Source organism: Prinia subflava, chromosome 8, assembly GCF_021018805.1.
Source record: "Prinia subflava isolate CZ2003 ecotype Zambia chromosome 8, Cam_Psub_1.2, whole genome shotgun sequence".
NCBI lineage: Eukaryota > Metazoa > Chordata > Aves > Passeriformes > Cisticolidae > Prinia > Prinia subflava.
Genome location: NC_086254.1, coordinates 31095860 through 31115127, shown reverse-complemented (window position 1 = coordinate 31115127; position 19268 = coordinate 31095860). Strand labels below are relative to the sequence as shown.

Below are 19268 nucleotides of genomic sequence, written 5' to 3'. Positions count from 1 at the left end.
CCTACCATCCTCCTCAAGTGCTTGGATGCTGCTCAGAGCCAGAAACAAAGTGCCTGAGCTGGCAGAGCAGATGTACAGCAATGGGCAGTAAGAAAACACTGCCCCACTGCTGTCCTTGAACAGGACGGAGCACCAGGGGACATCAGGGGACATCCTTCATGGACAGGGACACACAGAGCCTTCCTGCAAAGGGTAAAGCTGCTTGCCAAGGGACACTACAGCTCTGACAACTCCCGGGACTGTGCTTGTCAGGACAGATGGCTGAGCAGTGTGGAAGATGCTGGAGGCACAGCTAAGTCTGGAGTGGGCAAAGCCCACAGACTGGTATTAATATGAACCAACTGGGACAGTGGGTTACCTGTGTGACACAGGGAAAGCGGCTGCTGACGGAGCCTGGCACGGGTTAAACACAGTAGGGATGGGGGGAAGGAAGGGAGGAAAGTGCACGTGGCCCAGGATCCTGGGAGCCCGGGAACATCCTGGGAGCCCGGGAACATCCTGGGAGCACAGGAACATCCTGGGAGCACAGGAACAACCTGTGGGCACAGGGACATCCTGTGGGCACAGGAACATCCTGTGGGCACAGGAACATCCTGGGAGCACAGGAACATCCTGGGAGCACAGGAACATTCTGTGGGCACAGGAACATCCTGGGAGCCCAGGGACATCCTGGGAGCCCAGGGACATCCTGGGAGCCCAGGGACATCCTGGGAGCACAGGGACATCCTGGGAGCACTGGAACAGCCTATGGGCACAGGAACATCCTGGGAGCCCGGGAACATCCTGGGAGCCCGGGAACATCCTGGGAGCCCGGGAACATCCTGGGAGCACTGGAACAGCCTATGGGCACAGGAACATCCTGGGAGCACAGGAACATCCTGGGAGCACAGGAACATCCTGGGAGCACAGGAACATCCTGGGAGCACAGGGACAGCCTGGGAGCACAGGGACAGCCTGGGAGCACAGGGACAGCCTGGGAGCACAGGGACAGCCTGGGAGCACAGGGACATCCTGGGAGCCCGGGAACATCCTGGGAGCCCGGGAACATCCTGGGAGCCCGGGAACATCCTGGGAGCCCGGGAACATCCTGGGAGCCCGGGAACATCCTGGGAGCCCGGGAACATCCTGGGAGCCCGGGAACATCCTGGGAGCCCGGGAACATCCTGGGAGCCCGGGAACATCCTGGGAGCACAGGAACATCCTGGGAGCACGGGAACATCCTGGGAGCACGGGAACATCCTGGGAGCCCGGGAACATCCTGGGAGCCCAGGAACATTCTGTGGGCACAGGAACATCCTGGGAGCACAGGGACATCCTGGGGGCACAGGGACATCCTGGGAGCACGGGAACATCCTGGGAGCCCAGGGACATCCTGTGGGCAGTGCTGTGTCAGCGAGGATGAACCACTCGCAGAGTTTTCATCTGGAATAATGGCATGTTGTCTGTGAATGCCATGACACTCCTGCAGGAGGTGGAGAAGCCAAAGGGCAACGCTGGTGAAAGGTCCAGGAGGTGACAGCTCAGCCCAGATGAGCTGATGGGAGACTGACAGGTCCCCAATGGGTAATGAGAGCCAGGAGAGGCACACAGAGCAGGGGACACCCAGCCCTCTGCTCCTGCTGCACCTCCAAGAGCCTGGGGAGCTGGCCTGGGCAGCTCCTCAGCCTGTCCTTCCACTCACACACATCTTTAGAAGGAAAAAAACCAACAAACTGTTCAAAATGTGATGGCCTCCATTTCACTTTGCTGGCTGGCATTTCACTGTAAGGCAATGCCACAGACAGGCTTTCTCCCAGAAATGAAGTTTTAGTCTCCAGTATATCTGTCTCTGCACTCCTGGGACACTGACATTATTCTCTTAGAGAAACGCCAGGAGCAAAATAAGACAAGAAGGACAAGGACAGCATCTCATGACAGACGGCTGCTCGGGGTGAAGTCTCAGCGCTGAGCAGCTGCAATTAGAGCTGGTTTTAGCCACGGGCTCAGTCCCATTCCTGTCCTCACTTCTCAGCAATTCCTCTGCTCTAAGAAGTCTAACTGTCTCTGTAAAAGCCATCTATTTTTGTCCATGCTGATCAAATACCTAAGACAAACTTTTAAAGGAAGGAATCTCATTTCAAATGTAAAGCCGGATAAAAAAATACTTGTTCTAAGGTTGGCCAAACAAATCTATCAAAACGGTGAGGAGGCAGCACAGTGAAATTCTTCCAGCAAGCCTCTATGTTGAGAAAGCTAATTTTTAACCATTTGATTAACAGCTGCATTTTTTTACTTGAGGTTTTGAGAACGATCTTAACTCTGTAAAAATCCCCAGCTGAAGACAAAGGTCAGAGGTGGAAGTGTTCATCTGAAAGCCTCACACCCACAGCTGTTGGATGCTGTTTGTTTTCTTCAGACATCACTGACAGCAACATCTTGTTCTAATATGCTGATGATTTCTACAGTTTAATTCAGAAGGACATACATAATTACATCCTTTGGAAGGACATAAACTACAGCCTTTCCATGCCTACACAGTAGTGATGGACAAATCAGGAACAGATCATTTGAAATACAATTTCTTCCTCAAGGAGAAGATTTGTAAGCTATTCATGACATTCCTTTGTCAGCATTTCTGACAGATTTGCAGACAACTACCCCACTGAATAATGTTCAGCTCAGCAAACTGCTTCTGAGTTGCTGTTCCTTCAAATCAGCATTTTAAAAACAGGGGGAAAAAACACCCCACTTGCATTTCTTACAGTCAGGTAAAGTGTCACAGCAACATGATATTCTACTGAATGTAAATGAACCAAAGCAGAAAAAGGAGAATAAATGTAAGCTCTCTACAGATACAGCCACAAGTTTGGTATTCAAGGGCACCATGGTCTGAACTTTATACCTCTGCTGTTCTGTCCTAAGCAGGACACAGCCCCAAACCCTGCCACGGTATTTTTAAACAGCCCATGCCAGATTTCTGTTTCACATAAAACAAAAAAAGCCTAGAGAATTAACTCAGCCTCTGCCCTGTCCCAGGAAAACCAAAAGAAAAGCCCAAATGGTGAAAACCTTTTGAATTAGAACTTGATGCAAGTAATTTATCAGAGTCCTCTTAGTACCCCAGCTCTCACTCTGAGGAGCACCCATGCTGGTTTGCCTACAGCAAGGTCTGCAGCTGGACCAGTCTGGGACTTGGCACATCCTCTGTCCCTCAGCAGCAGCACAAGGTCACACTGCCTGCTCTACTGACATAAATATGGTCATCCAGTCACTCCCGAGTCACTTCAGCCATCATTCTTATTTGCTCCTCTAGCAAAACCACTGCCAGCCAAATCTCCTTGCTGCATGAATTACATCAAACAGCAGCGAGCTGTTTCCCAGCAGCTTTCACACATTTCTCCCCCAACAAAGAGTTTTGGCCAAGCTCGAGCTCACTGACTGCACAGGAATCAAGAAATATTATCCTGGGGCAAGTGCTCCTTGTTCCTCATGAAACTTTCTTTTTACTCACTGACACTGAATTTGATCCTTGAATTTAGCACAAAACCTTTTCTCTGCGTGTCTGCAAGGTTTCAGGCTATCTGGGCTTTGCTTTTAAATACTTTTAAATGTCTTTGAAGTCCTGAGGCTTGTGCCAAAAGGAACCCTCCGTCCCCTGGGTGGGGATGTAGTTTTTCTACCATCACTTTTCAAATGTGCAGATGGACCCTGGCTTCTGGAACAAAACTGGAATATGTATGACACTGGTGAGATGAAGTTACCTTCCTCCTGGTGAAAGCATTTGAACAATTTTTCAGAAGGAGAATATTTTCAAGTCCTGGTACTACAACCAATCCTATAAATAAAATTAGGAAGTTGTTAAGTTGTTCTCTTCTTCCTTAGCCCTCTAGATATATCCCTCTACCATAATTCCTTGGAGTTTGAACACTTGTCCTCCACATGCTCAGGGTATTTTCTGAATTTCCTCCCACTGTTACCAAGAGCCTGTGGCTTTTTAGAAAGGAAACACCCAGCTGCAGCAATCGCTCTGCCTGCCTTTCACCCAGATATTCCAGGTGGCATTTACTACTCAACAGAACTTGATGTCAAACTTTTAAGTTTTATATAGCCTTTAGAAAAACTGGCTTTGGCAATTATCACTTCATAAGGGGCAGTGGGAGTTTGAAGACTAAAATACAGAAGTAATAAAATTTCAGCTTCCCACGCTACACAGGGAAATAAATTCTTAGTAGAAAAGATACGAGCTAGATGGGAGCTAAGGAAAAACAAATTAATTGTCTATTTAGCACAGCTTTTATTGTTATAGCTTATTTTTAAGCCTAGTTTTATGCTGCAATCTAACAGTTCTTGACTGCATACCCAGTGATCAAAGCCCCCCACAGAACTCATCAATCCCATCAGCAGGGAGCAGAGCCCATCACTTTTTGTGTGTGTATTTAGACAGGCAAACTCTAAATGTGGCTTGAGAAGGGGTTTTACCCAAACCAAGTTACCCAAGCTATGCTAAACATTAAGTGCCAAATGGGAATTTGCTGTTAGACATAATGAAAAGTATTGTACAGTAATACAGTAGCAACAGTCTACTTTGGAAAAACAAAACCAGAACAATCAACTGGGACTAAAACTGTGTGGAAGCCCCTCAGGAGAGGCTGTTGATGATCACACTCGACAGCAGAAGTGGATACATATCAGAGACAAGTATAAAACAATTCCTACAAGTTCAATTAAATGTTCAGGTGTCCTTTAGAAAGGGAGGCTGTTCACAAGAGAGAATAATTAAAAGTCTTCCTTTACTTGACCTTGGCTATGAAGATGCTTCCCTGCTGATAAAACCAAGGGCACGCTCACACTTCCTTCTCCAGCACCCTGCAGGTCAGTTTGGTGTGTATCCACCTCAACTCCTGAACTTTTCTTCTATCACCTCCTCAAACAGATTTTTATTTTTTGGGAGGAGCTGTTTGCAGCAACCACCTTGGGGCAGAGCTCAGGAGTGCAGTGGTGCTGCAGAGACCACGAGCCAGGGAGGAGGGTCAGAACTCAGGGATTCATGAACGTGAGCTCTGACAAGTGTAAGAGCTGAGATTATCCTGGAATTAGCTTTCTGTAACTTGAAAGACTGGTTAAACAAGGTATCCATTAAATGCTCAAATCAAATATACTCTGAGGACACAGATTACTCAAAAGTACTACGCACTTTTTTTAAAACCAGAAAAAAAAAAGAGTCCTCAATTTCTCTGGCCAAAATTAAATGTAGAAGGTAATTTCTCACACTAAGCAGTGCTCCAGACTTTAGATCTTGAAGATGGTGATATAAATTGGTGTTGGAATAGCATACCATTTTTTCTCATAGCATTTTTCCTGAAATGCTGCCTCAATACCACTTGGCATACTTTCAATCACTGCTCTAAAAATTAAGTGCCTTGTTCTCGTTTACGTTTCCAGCACAAGGAAGCCTTGATGTAATGTATGAGCAGGCATTAACTATTTATTCACTTTAAGCTGTCAAATGCAAAGGACACAAGGACCCACTGGCACTTTCTGACCATTTTTCCTCATCCATCAGGTCCCTACAACTTCACAGATCTGTCAAGCAGCCATGCTACAGAGGGGCTGCAGTAAATCAGAACAAGCCCTTGTGCCTGCACAGGCACTAATTATCTTGATTTTCCTCTCTTTTAGCATCAGCATGTCAGTGAAGTTTCTCACTGTTATGAAACAGTGAAATGCACTCATGGTGGGATTTCATGCAAGATTAAAAATACAGATATTAATCTTTCAAAAGATTTGAAAAATAAGTCTCAGCAGCACAAGCTTCTGCTTTTAACACACCTTAATTATTTAGGCAATGTACTGGCAAAACACATCATGGGCTGCAGCATCGAGCACCAGACAAAAGAGCACTGCAGCTACAACTGCCCAGAGAAAGAGAAGAGGAGCTGTGATCAGTGCACATCTGGAGGCTGCTCTCAGGCCACCTCACCTGAACAGCAGATGGCTTTCCACAAAGAAACAACACTTCCAATGAGATCACTGGATGACCTGTTAAATATTTAAGTGCAATCACAGCATCACTTTTGTGGAAGAAAAGATGGACACTACCACACACTGAGCTTTTGATCCCCAGCTGAACTGGAAAAGTGCATTTTAACAGGGAGTTCTACCAGAGGAGACCCAGGGCCTCTCAAGTGAAGAGTTTGGGATGGCTCTACCTCACTTGCACAGATGTGGAGCTATGGAAAGCAAAGCCTCTTATTGTTATGATGCCAGTAAGGATTCCAGGTAATTTTCCCTGTAGCTTACTTGATTAAAATAAAGGTTCACAACACCAGACCACGGTACCTGTACTATCCCTACAGAACTTCTGCAGGGCCATGTGTGCCATCCTTCTCCGTGCCAGACACACTGGGAATATCATGTCTGAACTGGAAACTGCCCCTGCAGAGGTGACAACTGCCAAGACCTCTCTCTCCAGCCTGGCACCCTCAGCAAGGCTTCTCCCAGGCAGGCTCACAGCTCCTCACCTCACTGCTGGAGTCTCACTGCTGAGGCCACTGCTCTTCTCCAGCCTTGCTGCTCCCCTACACCTCATTTCAGGCTACGTTTGCACCCACAGTGTTTGATCCTGCTGGTTCAGCAAGGACCTGTCCCAGTCACACCTTGAGAGCCCATTCCTGAGGCTGCTCTGGGGGACACACGCTCTGCACACAGCTCAGGGGCTCTGCATTCCCACCCTCCCCACAGCTGGAAGTTCTCCCCTGTTCCTCAAAAGCCTTTAGGAACCAGAGAGCAGCTCTGCTGCTGGCCAGGTATCAGGAAATTCCCAGTTTCAGAGGATTACAGCAAACATGCCATTCCCCCTTATACCCAGACAGAACTGTGGGGACACCACAGCCTGGACCAGCAGCACTGGGCTGCTCTTAGCCAAGAACTGCACTTCAGTGCAGTAATCTAATATAAATAAATTAATATAAATAACCTAATCCCTGCTCTATCCTTCCAAGGCTAAGGGAAGTTCTGGTGTCACAGCCAGCACAACCATAGAAACTCTGCAAGCTGTTACTACCCTCAGCATTGTCCTGAAGTACTAAGGAAGAAAACCCATCCAAAGGTCTACTCACTGATATGAGTGCTGAGTGATCATTAAAAAATAAAGCTTTTTAAAAAAAGAGCAATTCATTTTAATCTTCTAAGTGCCAAGATTAAATTTCTTTATTTAGCCTTAGTGTCAATTATGAGTATGAATAGCCCCATTCACTTCCAAAATCATCCCAAGTCCTGTACACACTCAATCTAAACAAAGGGAATGACAAATTGAGTCAATGTTATTCTGCAGCACTGAACTTCAAGTCCAAACCTTGAAATCCTTTAGGAACTTAGAAAGTGGCTGACTAATCCTATAACCACAAAGACAAGTTATCTCACTGCTATTCTTTTTTCAGTAACTGAATTACAAAGCAAGCTAAAAGGTCAGCCTGTCTGGACAAGCAAGCAAAAAAAAACAAACCAAAAGTGCAAAAAAGGAGAACCGTTTGCTTTTAAAAAGCACTTGCTTGCCAGAGGTTTGATTAAATAAAAACAGCAGGGTTTGTATCCTTCCCTAAGTGATTACGATTTAATTTTCTTAAGTAAGAGTACAAAAATACCTCTGAATATGCTAAAATAAATCATGCCATTAGGCCATGAGGATCTGGCTAGCTGCACAACTCAACTATAAAGTCCAGAGCTGACCACATGGGATTTTTCTCTCTTTTTTTTTAAGAAGAGCAATCTGTCAGAAAATGCTGATTCCTTTAAATCATACAAAATTTTTTTACAAATCTGAAAGGTTTAACTAAGTTCTTCTAGGAGGGGTACAGATGTCCATAACAGAGTTTTCCTCCAGTTCCAGGTACCCCTCACCTCTCTTTCCCTTGCTCCTAAGGGCTCTGCTTGCTGAAGAATTAACAATTAATTTCTTCATTCAGGATCACTTATCCTGAAGAAAGCAGAATAACTGAAGAAGTGTGAATACCTGAACTCAGAGTGATTCATTCATACAGTATTTCTCAGTATGAAACACTAATGTAACTGAGGTGGTAAGCAATGAATTAACACGAAATCAGTACTTGAATACAGCGTTTGTTAATGATGTGGAGTAAGAGGAATCATTAACACATCTGAAGACTTCACACACTCAAATCTGCAAGGCTTAAAACACAGTTTCTGTTTCAAAGGCTTAAGACTACATCATCCATGGCAAGTAGCCATTATAGCTTTAAATAATTTGGGTCTGTTTATCTCAGGAGTATTAAGCTTTGTTCAACAAACATTTTTGAGCCTTATTCTCCCATTGTAGTTCCAGAAGAACTGCTGAAAGGGGTTTGTTTTCAGGAAAATACCACATTGTACCCAAAAGTGGGGCTTATTACAAAACCTTGGTCCAAGGCTGCTCTGCCTCCCCTGTTTCACTCAGGGAAAGGAGGAAACAGCTGCAACTTGAAGGCAAAGAAGACAGGAGAGAGAATTACAGACTTTCGGAGAAAAGACTGAATTACAGACATTTCCAGGGCATTCTGGAGAAATGAATAGCTGCATGTCCATGCAGTTGTCTTTAAAACCAAGGGCATCTGTTTAATATTTAGGAGTCAAATATTTTTTGTCAGTTCCCCAAGTGAACCATCTCCACAAAATCCATCTCAAATTAACCTGCACAATTCACAATGAAAGGGTTCCCCAGTTGTTCACCATTACTTGGGTATCCATTTATAATGATCCTGCATGATGGCAGGAACAAAACAAGAAGGAATTAAACACTTCCTTTCTGAATAATATTCCCTTCAGACTGTATCAGTATTAAGGTGCTCTTTCTCCCTCTTCCTGAGGGTCAAAGCTTTGATTATGAATCATAAAATGGTTTGGGTTGGAAGGGATCTTAAAGATCATCCAGTCCCACCCTCTGCTATGTGCAGGGACATCTTCCACTGCCCCAGGCTGCTCCAAGCCCTGTCCAGCCTGGCTTTGGGCACTCCCAGGGAAGGATTTCACCCCAATATCTGATCTAAGACACCCAAAGGATACACGCCCAAGCAACGCCTCGCTGTTTCTGCAGGTTTTAAAGTAACACAAGAAGAGGCTGCACAAGGTCAAATGCAGCAGGTCCAGCAGTCAGAGCTGAGGTAACTTTGCTCCTCTCACAGCTCATCATTTCAGGCACTTGTCCAGATGAGACCCTGCCCACTGGAAAGTGTTCAGAGGCCTGATGGAGGCTTCATCCCCCGGCTCTTCCAGATGGTGCAGACTCCATCCCCCAAGAGGCAATCCAGAGCAGCTATAACAGACTCTCCATGCAAAGAGCCTCCAAAAGGAGCCCTTTCTGCTACAGAGGAGAAAAACCTGGACAAGCTTGTCTTTTTAAGCTACATTACCCTTTACAAACATTTGCACTGACAGATGAGCTGGAAGAAGATTTCAGAAGCATTTCAAACAGATCTTGTTTCAGCAGCAGTGTTCTTCCTTTAAGGGAGATGCTGTGCCAAGAACACATCCAGCCCTGAAAACAGATCTCAAGGCATAACAAGGCTCAAACATGTTTCCTAAAGAATTCAGTGTGGTCAGAGAGTATTTTTCCAGCATCATACCTTCAACCACCAATTCCTGTCCCCTTTTTCCTAAAGCAGAAATGCCTGTTGCAGCCTGACCTTAACCATGCAGCAGCGGTGGAACAAATCCAATAATCACAGACCCAGGATAAAGTTCTTTTAGTTACTTAGTTCATCTGCAAAACTTTCAGTCAATGTCTTGGCAGATTAAATCTAAAGTAGGTATGGGGCCTCCAAGATAGTCCAGGATGTTGAATTTACAAGTCTGAGTAGTCTGCTATGAAGTCGATTTCAGGTTACATTATTTCAGTCTCCATTAAGGGATATGACCTAAGCAACAAACTACAGCAACTCATTTTACTTCCCACTCACTGCAGGTTTCATCTAAAAGCCTCATGTCACAGAAGGCCTGCTATATACAAAAATACAGCAAAAAATGAAAATTTGACAGCAAGTTGTGGCAGTAAGTGCTTTGCAATCAATGTCAGTTTGCACCAAAGTGAAAGCAGGTGGTGAGCAATGACCCTGTTACCAAACAGAGGAGAGCAGGAATCTATTCTCCTCCCCAGCAGACACAGGAATCAAGTCTCTGAAGCACCTTTTACAATTTTAAATATTGCTAACTAATTTTAAAACCAAATGTGGTCTATTCTTCTTTTTGTTGTTGTTGTTATAAAGGGAATTTGGAAAGGTTTATTAAACCTACGTACAGAGAACTTGCTGTGAATCACACTGGTGGTTTGACACAGCCACAAATCCGATGAGGTTTGCAGTGAGGTTCAGAGTGTCTTCCTCATGCAAATGTTACAGAAGATTCAAGACTACTTACACAATAAAACAGAGAAGCAAGCTGCTCCCAGGCTTATTTTTAATAAGATTGTTTGACTACAAGGTGACAGAATGAACCATTTGTCCTTAATAAAGATGTCACAAGTTAAAAGTATTTGCTGGGAAGAACATACTAAATATGCTGGAACAGTAATGCTTAAAAGAGAAGTAAACAATTAACAGAGCTTTAAAAATTCTTGGCAGATGGTTGAAGAGGGAAAAAAAAAGGAAATCCGTTCAAGGAATGTCAATGTTATGAATCAAGACAGGTGACATTTAAAAGCAATGAATAAAACATCAGGAAAACCTGTCTCTTTTTATAAATCATACTTCACAGTGGAACTACATCTAGGTAATACACTTCAAGATCCTCCTCAATAAGCAGGAGATACCATGGGGGTACAATTCAGGTTTGAAAGTTAACAGTTGTCTATCCTGGACTGCCTCCTGTTGTCAGAAAAAGAGTCTTTTTATTCGAGTTTATTTCCCTCCCTCCCATAAAAAAAAGAAAAAGAAAAAAATAAAAGGAAAAAAAAAAAAGTAGCAGAAAGAAATCTTTATTTTAGATTCAGGACAGCAGAGATAAGTATCTCAAGTTTTGTTGGTTTCCAACTAGGAATCTGCCCTACTTCCACAGGGCCCAGACAGAGATATCAATCAGCCATCCCAGATCTGGCTTTATCTCTCAAACTGATGAATGCCCCTGCAAATAAGTTCACTTTATGTTCAAAGTAAGACTATTGGAAGAAATCAGTGCCTGAGAAGTAATTTTTATTCCAGTCACCACTGGGAGAAAAGAGAGTTCATGACAGATGAAGGGAAGAAACATTTGGACAGAGAAATCCCTGAAGATTCACTCAAAGTGTTTGGTTTAGTCTTCGAAAAACGTTATTGAAAAACACTCTACTTCAACCAAACTTTTTTATTCTTCTACATAAAACTATACCTATTCAGATGAATTTTTTTGAACAATAAATCTTCATTCATCAAACAAGGGCCAGAGGAACTTGTTCTCTTAGAAAATAAAGAATGTAATCCAAGTTTCATAATAATTCAATAGTAGTCTCAAGATTATTTGATTTTCAGTGATGCCATTTAAATGACCTACAAATGTGTGCACTCTAATACAGCTTTTTTTCCTCCTGTCCAAGCAGTCAGGCACTTTCTAGAGTCTCAGTAACCAACTCAAATTACTACATGGGTTATTTGGCTGGGAGAAAGGAGGAACAGTTGGATCAGTGCAGAGGCCTGCATCTGACACCTTTACCAAGCTGCTTAAAAGGCAGGAGTAAAAAGAACATAAACCTAAGAGGATCTCAGCAAAGTCAAGAAACACTATAAAATGATAAATTATAAAGAGTCACACACCAGCAGCTTTCCCATACAATGCAGGTATTCCTAGCATCTGCCTTAACCCTGTATCCTTAGCATGGCTTCTTCCTACTGCTAGCAGAGACCCAGAGACCATTTCCAACAAAATAAGAGCCAATTATTCAGTCTGCCATCATTTTCAAAGCTGGCAACTGCACAGAAAATACTCTCAAGTTTTTAATCGATTGAACTTTTAAAAGGACAAAAGGTAGTAAAGCTATAAAGCATCAATATTAGATTGCTAACAAATGCTATCCAAATGGATGTTCAGAGAAACCAAAGACGTTGAATGTTCCAGGTACTGGCAGACAACGAGCTGTTCACAAGACAAATGACACCTTCAGAGACAGAATGCAATAAATTAGAGACTCTGGTCATTGTAAAGCAGCATGTGTTTACTGTTATTGATAAGCAATAAATCAGCTGCCCTCCAGCAGTTCCTCCCCATAAATCACCTCCAGTGAGGGAAACAGATGGTTGCAGCTCGCAGCCATTCCTCAGCAGAGCTGGGAGAGGGAATGGGCTGTGCTGAGCCGTGACCACGCTGGCTGCAGTCGTTCCCCAGGGTGCAGGGGAGCAGCAGGAGCTGCATTCCCTGCACCTGAGACTGCAGCTCTGCTCCTCTCCAGGAGCAGCACCTGGTGCTGCAGAGGGGATCCTCCCTGCCTGGAGCACACCTGACACACACAGCAGACTCATCTGGCCACTGCCAGGCCCATAACATACAGAATAAAAGACATATAAAAATGATCCTAGTGCTCTGACAGCCTTGCTCTGAAAGAATTCAGCTTTCTATACACTTTTCAGCAACTTCAATCTCTATCACACCAATACCTAAATTGTCTAACTGGAAGGAAACAGATTCACATTTTCACTGCAAACAAACAGCCTCTGGTTCAGGCTAAACAAGCTGAAGACACCATTGGACCAACACACTTTCCTTTTTTGCTGGTAAAGAAGTGGGTTTACTTATTTATTTATTTAAAAAATCTCTTTCCAATGTAATGTTTTAAACTACTAAGTAATAGCACAGAAATGAGGATGCAAATAATAACAGAATATCCCAGGCGAGATCAGCACAATGAAACACTGTCTTCAGTAAACAGAAAATTTTATTTTTCCTTACTACTTCAAGAAAAATAATTACAGCTTCACTCAGGAAACAGGAAGGTTTGCTTTTATCTACACTATACTTGTAAAAAAGAAAAATGTAAGCAGTAGCTGTTCAATGGCCTGGCTAGAAGCTGCTTACAGACACACAGAGAAAATATCATAATGTCTTATCAAATAATTAGAAATGGACATCCAGTTATTCAGCTATTTGAAGGAGACTGCAGTTGTGATACCAACTCTTGCAATTTAAGATCTCCAAAAGATGCAAATATACTTTTAGAAACTGGTCTTAATTAAATTTTAATAGTTCCCTTGACGTTTTGCTTCAACTACTTGCCAGACTATAGCTTTGTTTCTTATCTGAACAAATTACAATTCCAAGTGTGAAACAGGTTTCTGCTGTCCACTCCTTTGTCCCACTGGCTTGGTGAGGAGCATCCATCTCCTACAGCTCCCAGCCCCTACAGCTCCCAGCTCCAAGAAGCCCTGGGCTCAGGAAGCAAATAGAACCAAAAAAGGCCACAGAAAGTGGTGCACAGACACTTTTGAAACGAAGATGTCTGATTTCAACACTGGTCTATTTGAAGGAGCATATTCCACAGAGAAGTCACATATAGGCAGCACATTGTGGCCTGAGCACTTTGGAAGCAACAGGTCAAACAAGTGGGAAGAGATCTACAGGAGGGGCAAGAGCTGGGTGTGATCCCACAGCTCCTGCAGCTCAGGGAAGCTCCTGTGCCCACCCCTGACAGGATTGTGGAGACCACAACTTCACTTGTACCTGGGGGCTCTGCCTGTGCAGCCCTGAGAGAAGTGGCAGCTGATGAGCTCTTCCTCCCAATTAGAGGCAATTAACACCTCCTGTTCACCCTTCTTTATTTTGCCCTGGAAAAATTTCCTAAGGCACAGCTCTATTGCTTGCAGGCCAGCCCTCCCCAGCAGCAGAGAAACAGATGACAGTGCACACTGAGAAGTGATGAAGTCTGTTTTGGAATCCAGGGGAATCACAGCAATCTTTCCTGTCCAAAGAAATTCCCATCAGCAGCCAGTGAGACCCTGCTCAGAGGGAGCTAAAAAGATGAGCTGAGACAGAGAAAGGCACTCACAGCATGGACACAGAGAGCTGAAACACAGGTTCCCTCCCAGCAGACTGCAGGGTGGTGGCACTGTGACCAAAGGCCACTTCTGTCCCCTTCCACAGAGATCTGACAAACTGCCCATGCCCACTCCTTCCACTCCTGCAAAGCCTGACATTCTCAAGGGTGGATGTTGGTTTTATTTTCCTAAGGACAGAAGCTCTGCTCCAAAGTGTTTCTGCTTCAGTGAGAGAACCTGTGAGCGCAGATCCTCTTTGTGAAGCCAAGGAGAGAGCAGGACAGCCCCACGTTAGGGCTGTGCATAATTTAGGACAGAGGGAAGGTGTCTGAACCAGCTCAGCTCTCCTACGCAGCCTTACACAGGCCAGGAATGGTTGGCAGGTGCTGGAATCTAAGAAAGCCTTGGAGCAAACAGCTCCAATTCCATGAAGACCTGGTGTCCTGCAGTGCTCCTGCCCTAATCTCTGTTAGAAGTTCATGTCCTATATGATTTCACATCCAAAACAAGCCCCCAGGATAGCAAAAATTCACTGCTAAATGAAAAAAAACTATGACTTAGAATTACAGCAAAACCTAAGCTCAACACTACAGGTATTTAAAAAAACCCACAGTCACATCGTGATGGCAAAATTTGAGATTTGCTAGAGCCCAAGTGCCACAGATTTTTGCCACATTTATTTCACACTCATGAAATGAAACTGAAAAGGTTTCAATGTTGTCACAGCTCCTATAAGCCAGGAGTGGCTGGCACCTGCTAATTTGCTAACAAAACGGGCTTTCAATAAAAGGATTATTGATGTAATACCAAACATTCGTGACTGGCTGATCCACAAATATGAGCTACAATAGGTTTGGCAACACTGAGGGCCTTTCAAGCAGGGCCAGAATAAAAACAAGTGACTACTTTAGCCACAAGTGATATTGGAATACTGACCTGCTCAGAGCAGTCAAAAGGCTTTAAAAACAGGAATAAGTAAAGGATTTGTGCTGTCTAATGGCAAGAAACACTACACAACTAAATTTCCTATATGTTACAGCACTACTGAAAGATTAAAGTGAAAAAATGTAGGACATTGTCTAAACAAATCTTCTGGCATTATTAAGTTTGTGCAACAGCATGTGACTAATGCTCACTGGCAAAATTAAATGCAACTACACAAAATTTGAGATCTGATTATGGCAATTAGGAATTATCCATACAATGCAGCCTGCCCATTATCAGCCTACCCCTGCAGCAATCTCCTGCTAGAGTTTGTTATATTCTTCCTAAAAGCAAGAATTTTTGCCCATAATTAGTATTTTTCTCCCCATGTTAAATAAATGATAATGTTGTTGAAAATATTGTTCACAGTCAATCAGGGCTTAAAAGATCCTTGTTCAAACGTGAGAGGGGATAAACATTAACAGCATCAGGCACTGACTAATCATTTAATAACAACTTCTACCTCAGAAATCCAAGGCTGGAAACGCTTTTCTGGAAATACTCTGGATTAATTCCATCTCTGACCACAGCCAGAGCATCACATTTGGGAGGAATGAAGCTCATCACCTCTCAGAACAGGATCTCTGGGTTTCCAGCTCTGCAGTGGATGGGGTTGACTCAATCTAACCCTCATCTAATGTGACATTGCCATTGTGATATAAATAGTGTCTTATTTGCCTGCTTCAGAAGAACAATGTTAGTCAAGAAAAGGTCAAATGGTTTTGCCACTGGGAAAAAAAGAGCAAAGATCTTTTGTAATTTAATTTTTTTTTTGGAAGACAGGAGACTCCAGGTGCTAGTCACACAGGAGGGAGAGGAACACAGAAAAGAAGAGCAGGCATATTTATCTAGTCTGCAGCAGCAGAAAGCAATAATATTTCAATCATTTCTTAAGGCCCAGAGGAACTAATATTTACCTGGCATCTCACTGATCTCATTTCTACTTAGAAGGCTGCAAACTGTAGAAAAAGGTTGCTCAAACCTGCTTACTTTGGCAATGCAGAGGTTATTTACAGCTGCAGGCAGGTCTAGGACAGATGTACTGGATACAACTGATAAATGCCTTTCTTTTCTTATTCCACAGTGCTTATTACACTGATGCTGTCAATTAATAAATCATTAATAAACATGACTTTTACCCATAGATAGTCATCAAATCAATCAATTTTCAGCCAAATGGGAAAAATACATGATTTTAAGTCTTTGACTACATTATACAAGGTAAGCTTGCTACTAACCCTCAGATAAATGCTATACAAACACCCACGTTATTTATTAAGGCTACTTTCAAGCAATTTTCTCATCTTACAGGAAAAAAAAAAAAGCTCTGTTCCAAAATTTACATGCAAGGCAGGCTGGTACATTCATACACAACTGAACTAGAGAAACACACACAGCTGGGAAGTGAAATTTCTACAAATTACTTCCCAAAGGTGACCCAAAGGCTGATTTCTTGCTTGCTTTTATTGCTTCCAGCACAGTGGGAATCCATGCACATGGTAATACTGCAGGACTAATGGAATTTAGTGAACAGGGTCACACATGCCACAAGAGTTGCTTTTCGTGCTCTAAAAATATTTGTGGGTCCTGTTTGTTGTAAAAGCAGTGACCTTTGGTGGAGTTGCCCGTGCTGGGTGTACCCTGCACCCACAGCTCCCAGGGGAGTGCGTCCCACTCACAGGAAATCACTGCTAAACTTGTTATCAACCAAATTAGAAAGTAAAAATAATTACAGCAAAATTTCCCCCTGGGCCATCCTCTGCAGGCTACAAAAGACTCCAAAGCAGCCCATCTCTCCTGGGAAATGCCACTCATTGAAAAACAATTGTTTATCATTCAATTAAGGTACAGCACGAGGTGAAGGAGATAAATGAAGTATCTGACTCGACTGGAATCGTGTGTTGGGCCCAGGCCCTGTGAGACACAGGCAGCTTGAGGGTTATTTTTGCACAAAACACATTTATGCAGTGACTTTATGCCTTGAGACCAAAGAAAATGTAGTGCAAAGGGCTATCAGGGAGGGAATGCAGGAGGTCCCCTCAGCTACTCTTTGCAGGCTGAATAAGAAAATAAGAAGAGCAGGGGCAAAGACAACAAAATAACAGCAGTAAATCTATTCAATCTACAGAAAGAGGATGAAAAGCTCCAGCTGTTATTCCAGCCTTGAAGGGAGGCATCTCCTCGAGTTGTGATCAGCAAAGGGATTTTGCTTTGCACACTTTGTGAATATCACCAGCTTCTGCCAGAGTGACAACCTGAACCACAGGCAGCATGAGCAGGCACTGAAAGGGCACACAGAACAAAAAGGGCTTGCAGTGAAAAATCACTGCAGAAAAATGAGGAGGGAACAACATCCAGCATCTTCTGGCTTTTTGAAATCAAACACGAAATTTTACATCCTCACACACACACACAAAATTAAATCAAATTTGTGAATAATAGCTCTTTCTTTGAACTTCTGAAAAGTTCCTGGAAATTCTGAGCATCTCAGCCTCAGGAAGGAAGAATGAAAAAAAGGATTTGAAAAGAGAAATGAAGACAAGCTTGATGTTTGTATAATAAAACAAAATCCAGTGCCAAAGCTTGAGAAAAACAAGGAAATTCAATAGTTCTAACACTGTTCTTTGTCAAACACTGCACACTGAGGATTTGCATTTTCCAATTGCCATCTGGATTTTTTTTTTAATTTTAAATGCATAATAGGGAACTAAAGGAAGACAGCTTATACCTTCATGGCCTCAGGCTTTTTTGTTCCTTTGTTTGCTTTTAAACAAGGAACATTTACAGATAATGACTGGCTATGATTACTGAGAAATACATAAAGAAAACGAGTTTTTTAAAATGCCCCATCCAAATGCATTAATGAGCAACTAGAACCTCTTCAAGTTTCCATTAGTCTGAAAAAACAAGAAGTAATCTCATGGCAGCTGACTAAAATTCTTAAAGATTGTCACATTGATTGAATTTCAAAGTATAGACTTACAAATTCGTAGTCTCCATCCTGTGGTACTTTCCAATCAGATGAATTTTTTGTCTGGCCAGAAACATTCTTCCCAAAGCTATTGATTTGATTCTCCTTCTCCTTCTGTTCAAAGTATTCAAGGAATGATGGTCTGGCTGGCTGCATCGTTTCATCCCTCCCTGGAAATATGAAAAATAAGAAAAAAGCATAGTTGTTTTGAAAAACACAGTTTTGGTTATACAGCCCTAGATCATGCCCAAAAGTGATTTTATTTTTTTTAGCACACACTAAATCACACAGTACTGCTAAAGTACTTGCTAAAATATTATTTTTCAGCAGCTTTTCCATCACAAAACTGCACAGTGAGAAAAGGAAAGCTGAAAACCCACCACAGAAGTGATTACAGCCTTGACCTCTAGACCTGCAATCCATCCCTGACAGCACCCTCCAGGTAACCAACCTCAGGCACTGAATGCCAGGAGTGAGCAATGCTGGCCAGACAGGCTGGGCTTTTTCATCCCAGCCAGGCTCCATGCACTGCAAAACAAGCAAGCTTCAAAAATAAGCAGTGCTGTTTTACAGACAGAAACTCACCTTTACATTCTGTGAACAGAACAGGACAAACATGAGGCTTTCAAAGACCACAAGCACCTTATAAATATTACAAAATTTGCCTTGGGTAGAAGTGGTCAAGTTTTCTATATTGTTTGGGTAGAAAGGTTTATTTAGCTTGCAAACCTACTTTTTTTTCCCCCTTCTTTTAAATGGTCAGTAGGTGTCCAAGTTTACTGCCCTAGTTTTCTTTTTATATATTAGTTCTTCTGAGCCAACTTTCTTAGAAAAGAAAGGCTTAGACTCAAACAAGCCAGATATACAGATCAACCACTTAATTCCAGTCTGTAATTAAGAGACTTGGGGTAATGAGAAATGAGAGGGTGATTTCATTTGTAGGGTGATGACAGCTCAGTAAGGAAGGAAGTGATGAAATGTGAGAGGATGGAAATGCTAATGCCCAACACAGCAAAAAAACAAAAAGCCAAAACAGGAAGAAAACATGAAATTTAACTTCACAGCAAGTCAAGGTTACAAGGCTACCAACATCTCCAAGGGGAGATTTCTTCAGCAGTGCAACCAGTCCAGCACCAGCTGCTGCCCAGGCTCTGCACACTTAAACTGGGCTGCCCTGAGTTTCAGCACAGATAATTCCTCGAGAAGAGTCCCAGTCCAAACTCAGAGGCAGGCTGTAAAAGCAAATGTGCTTCAGCAGGGCTGCAAGGGGACCATGAGAGTTGCAGACACAGCTGAGGGCTGCTCACAGCTCAGTGCCACTGCACTGCTCTGCAGGATGAAATCACCAA

The 19268-nt window shown here is 43.2% G+C and overlaps 1 protein-coding gene across 1 annotated transcript in view; it reads right to left on the bottom strand.

The window, feature by feature from the left end:
- STK4 (serine/threonine kinase 4) overlaps positions 1–19268 on the bottom strand; it is a 45972-nt gene that overhangs the window by 4951 nt on the left and 21753 nt on the right. Inside the window, exon 10 of the mRNA XM_063404611.1 lies at positions 17932–18089. Within this exon, the coding sequence (XP_063260681.1) occupies positions 17932–18089 (158 nt within the window). The remainder of the gene's footprint in view (positions 1–17931; positions 18090–19268) is intronic.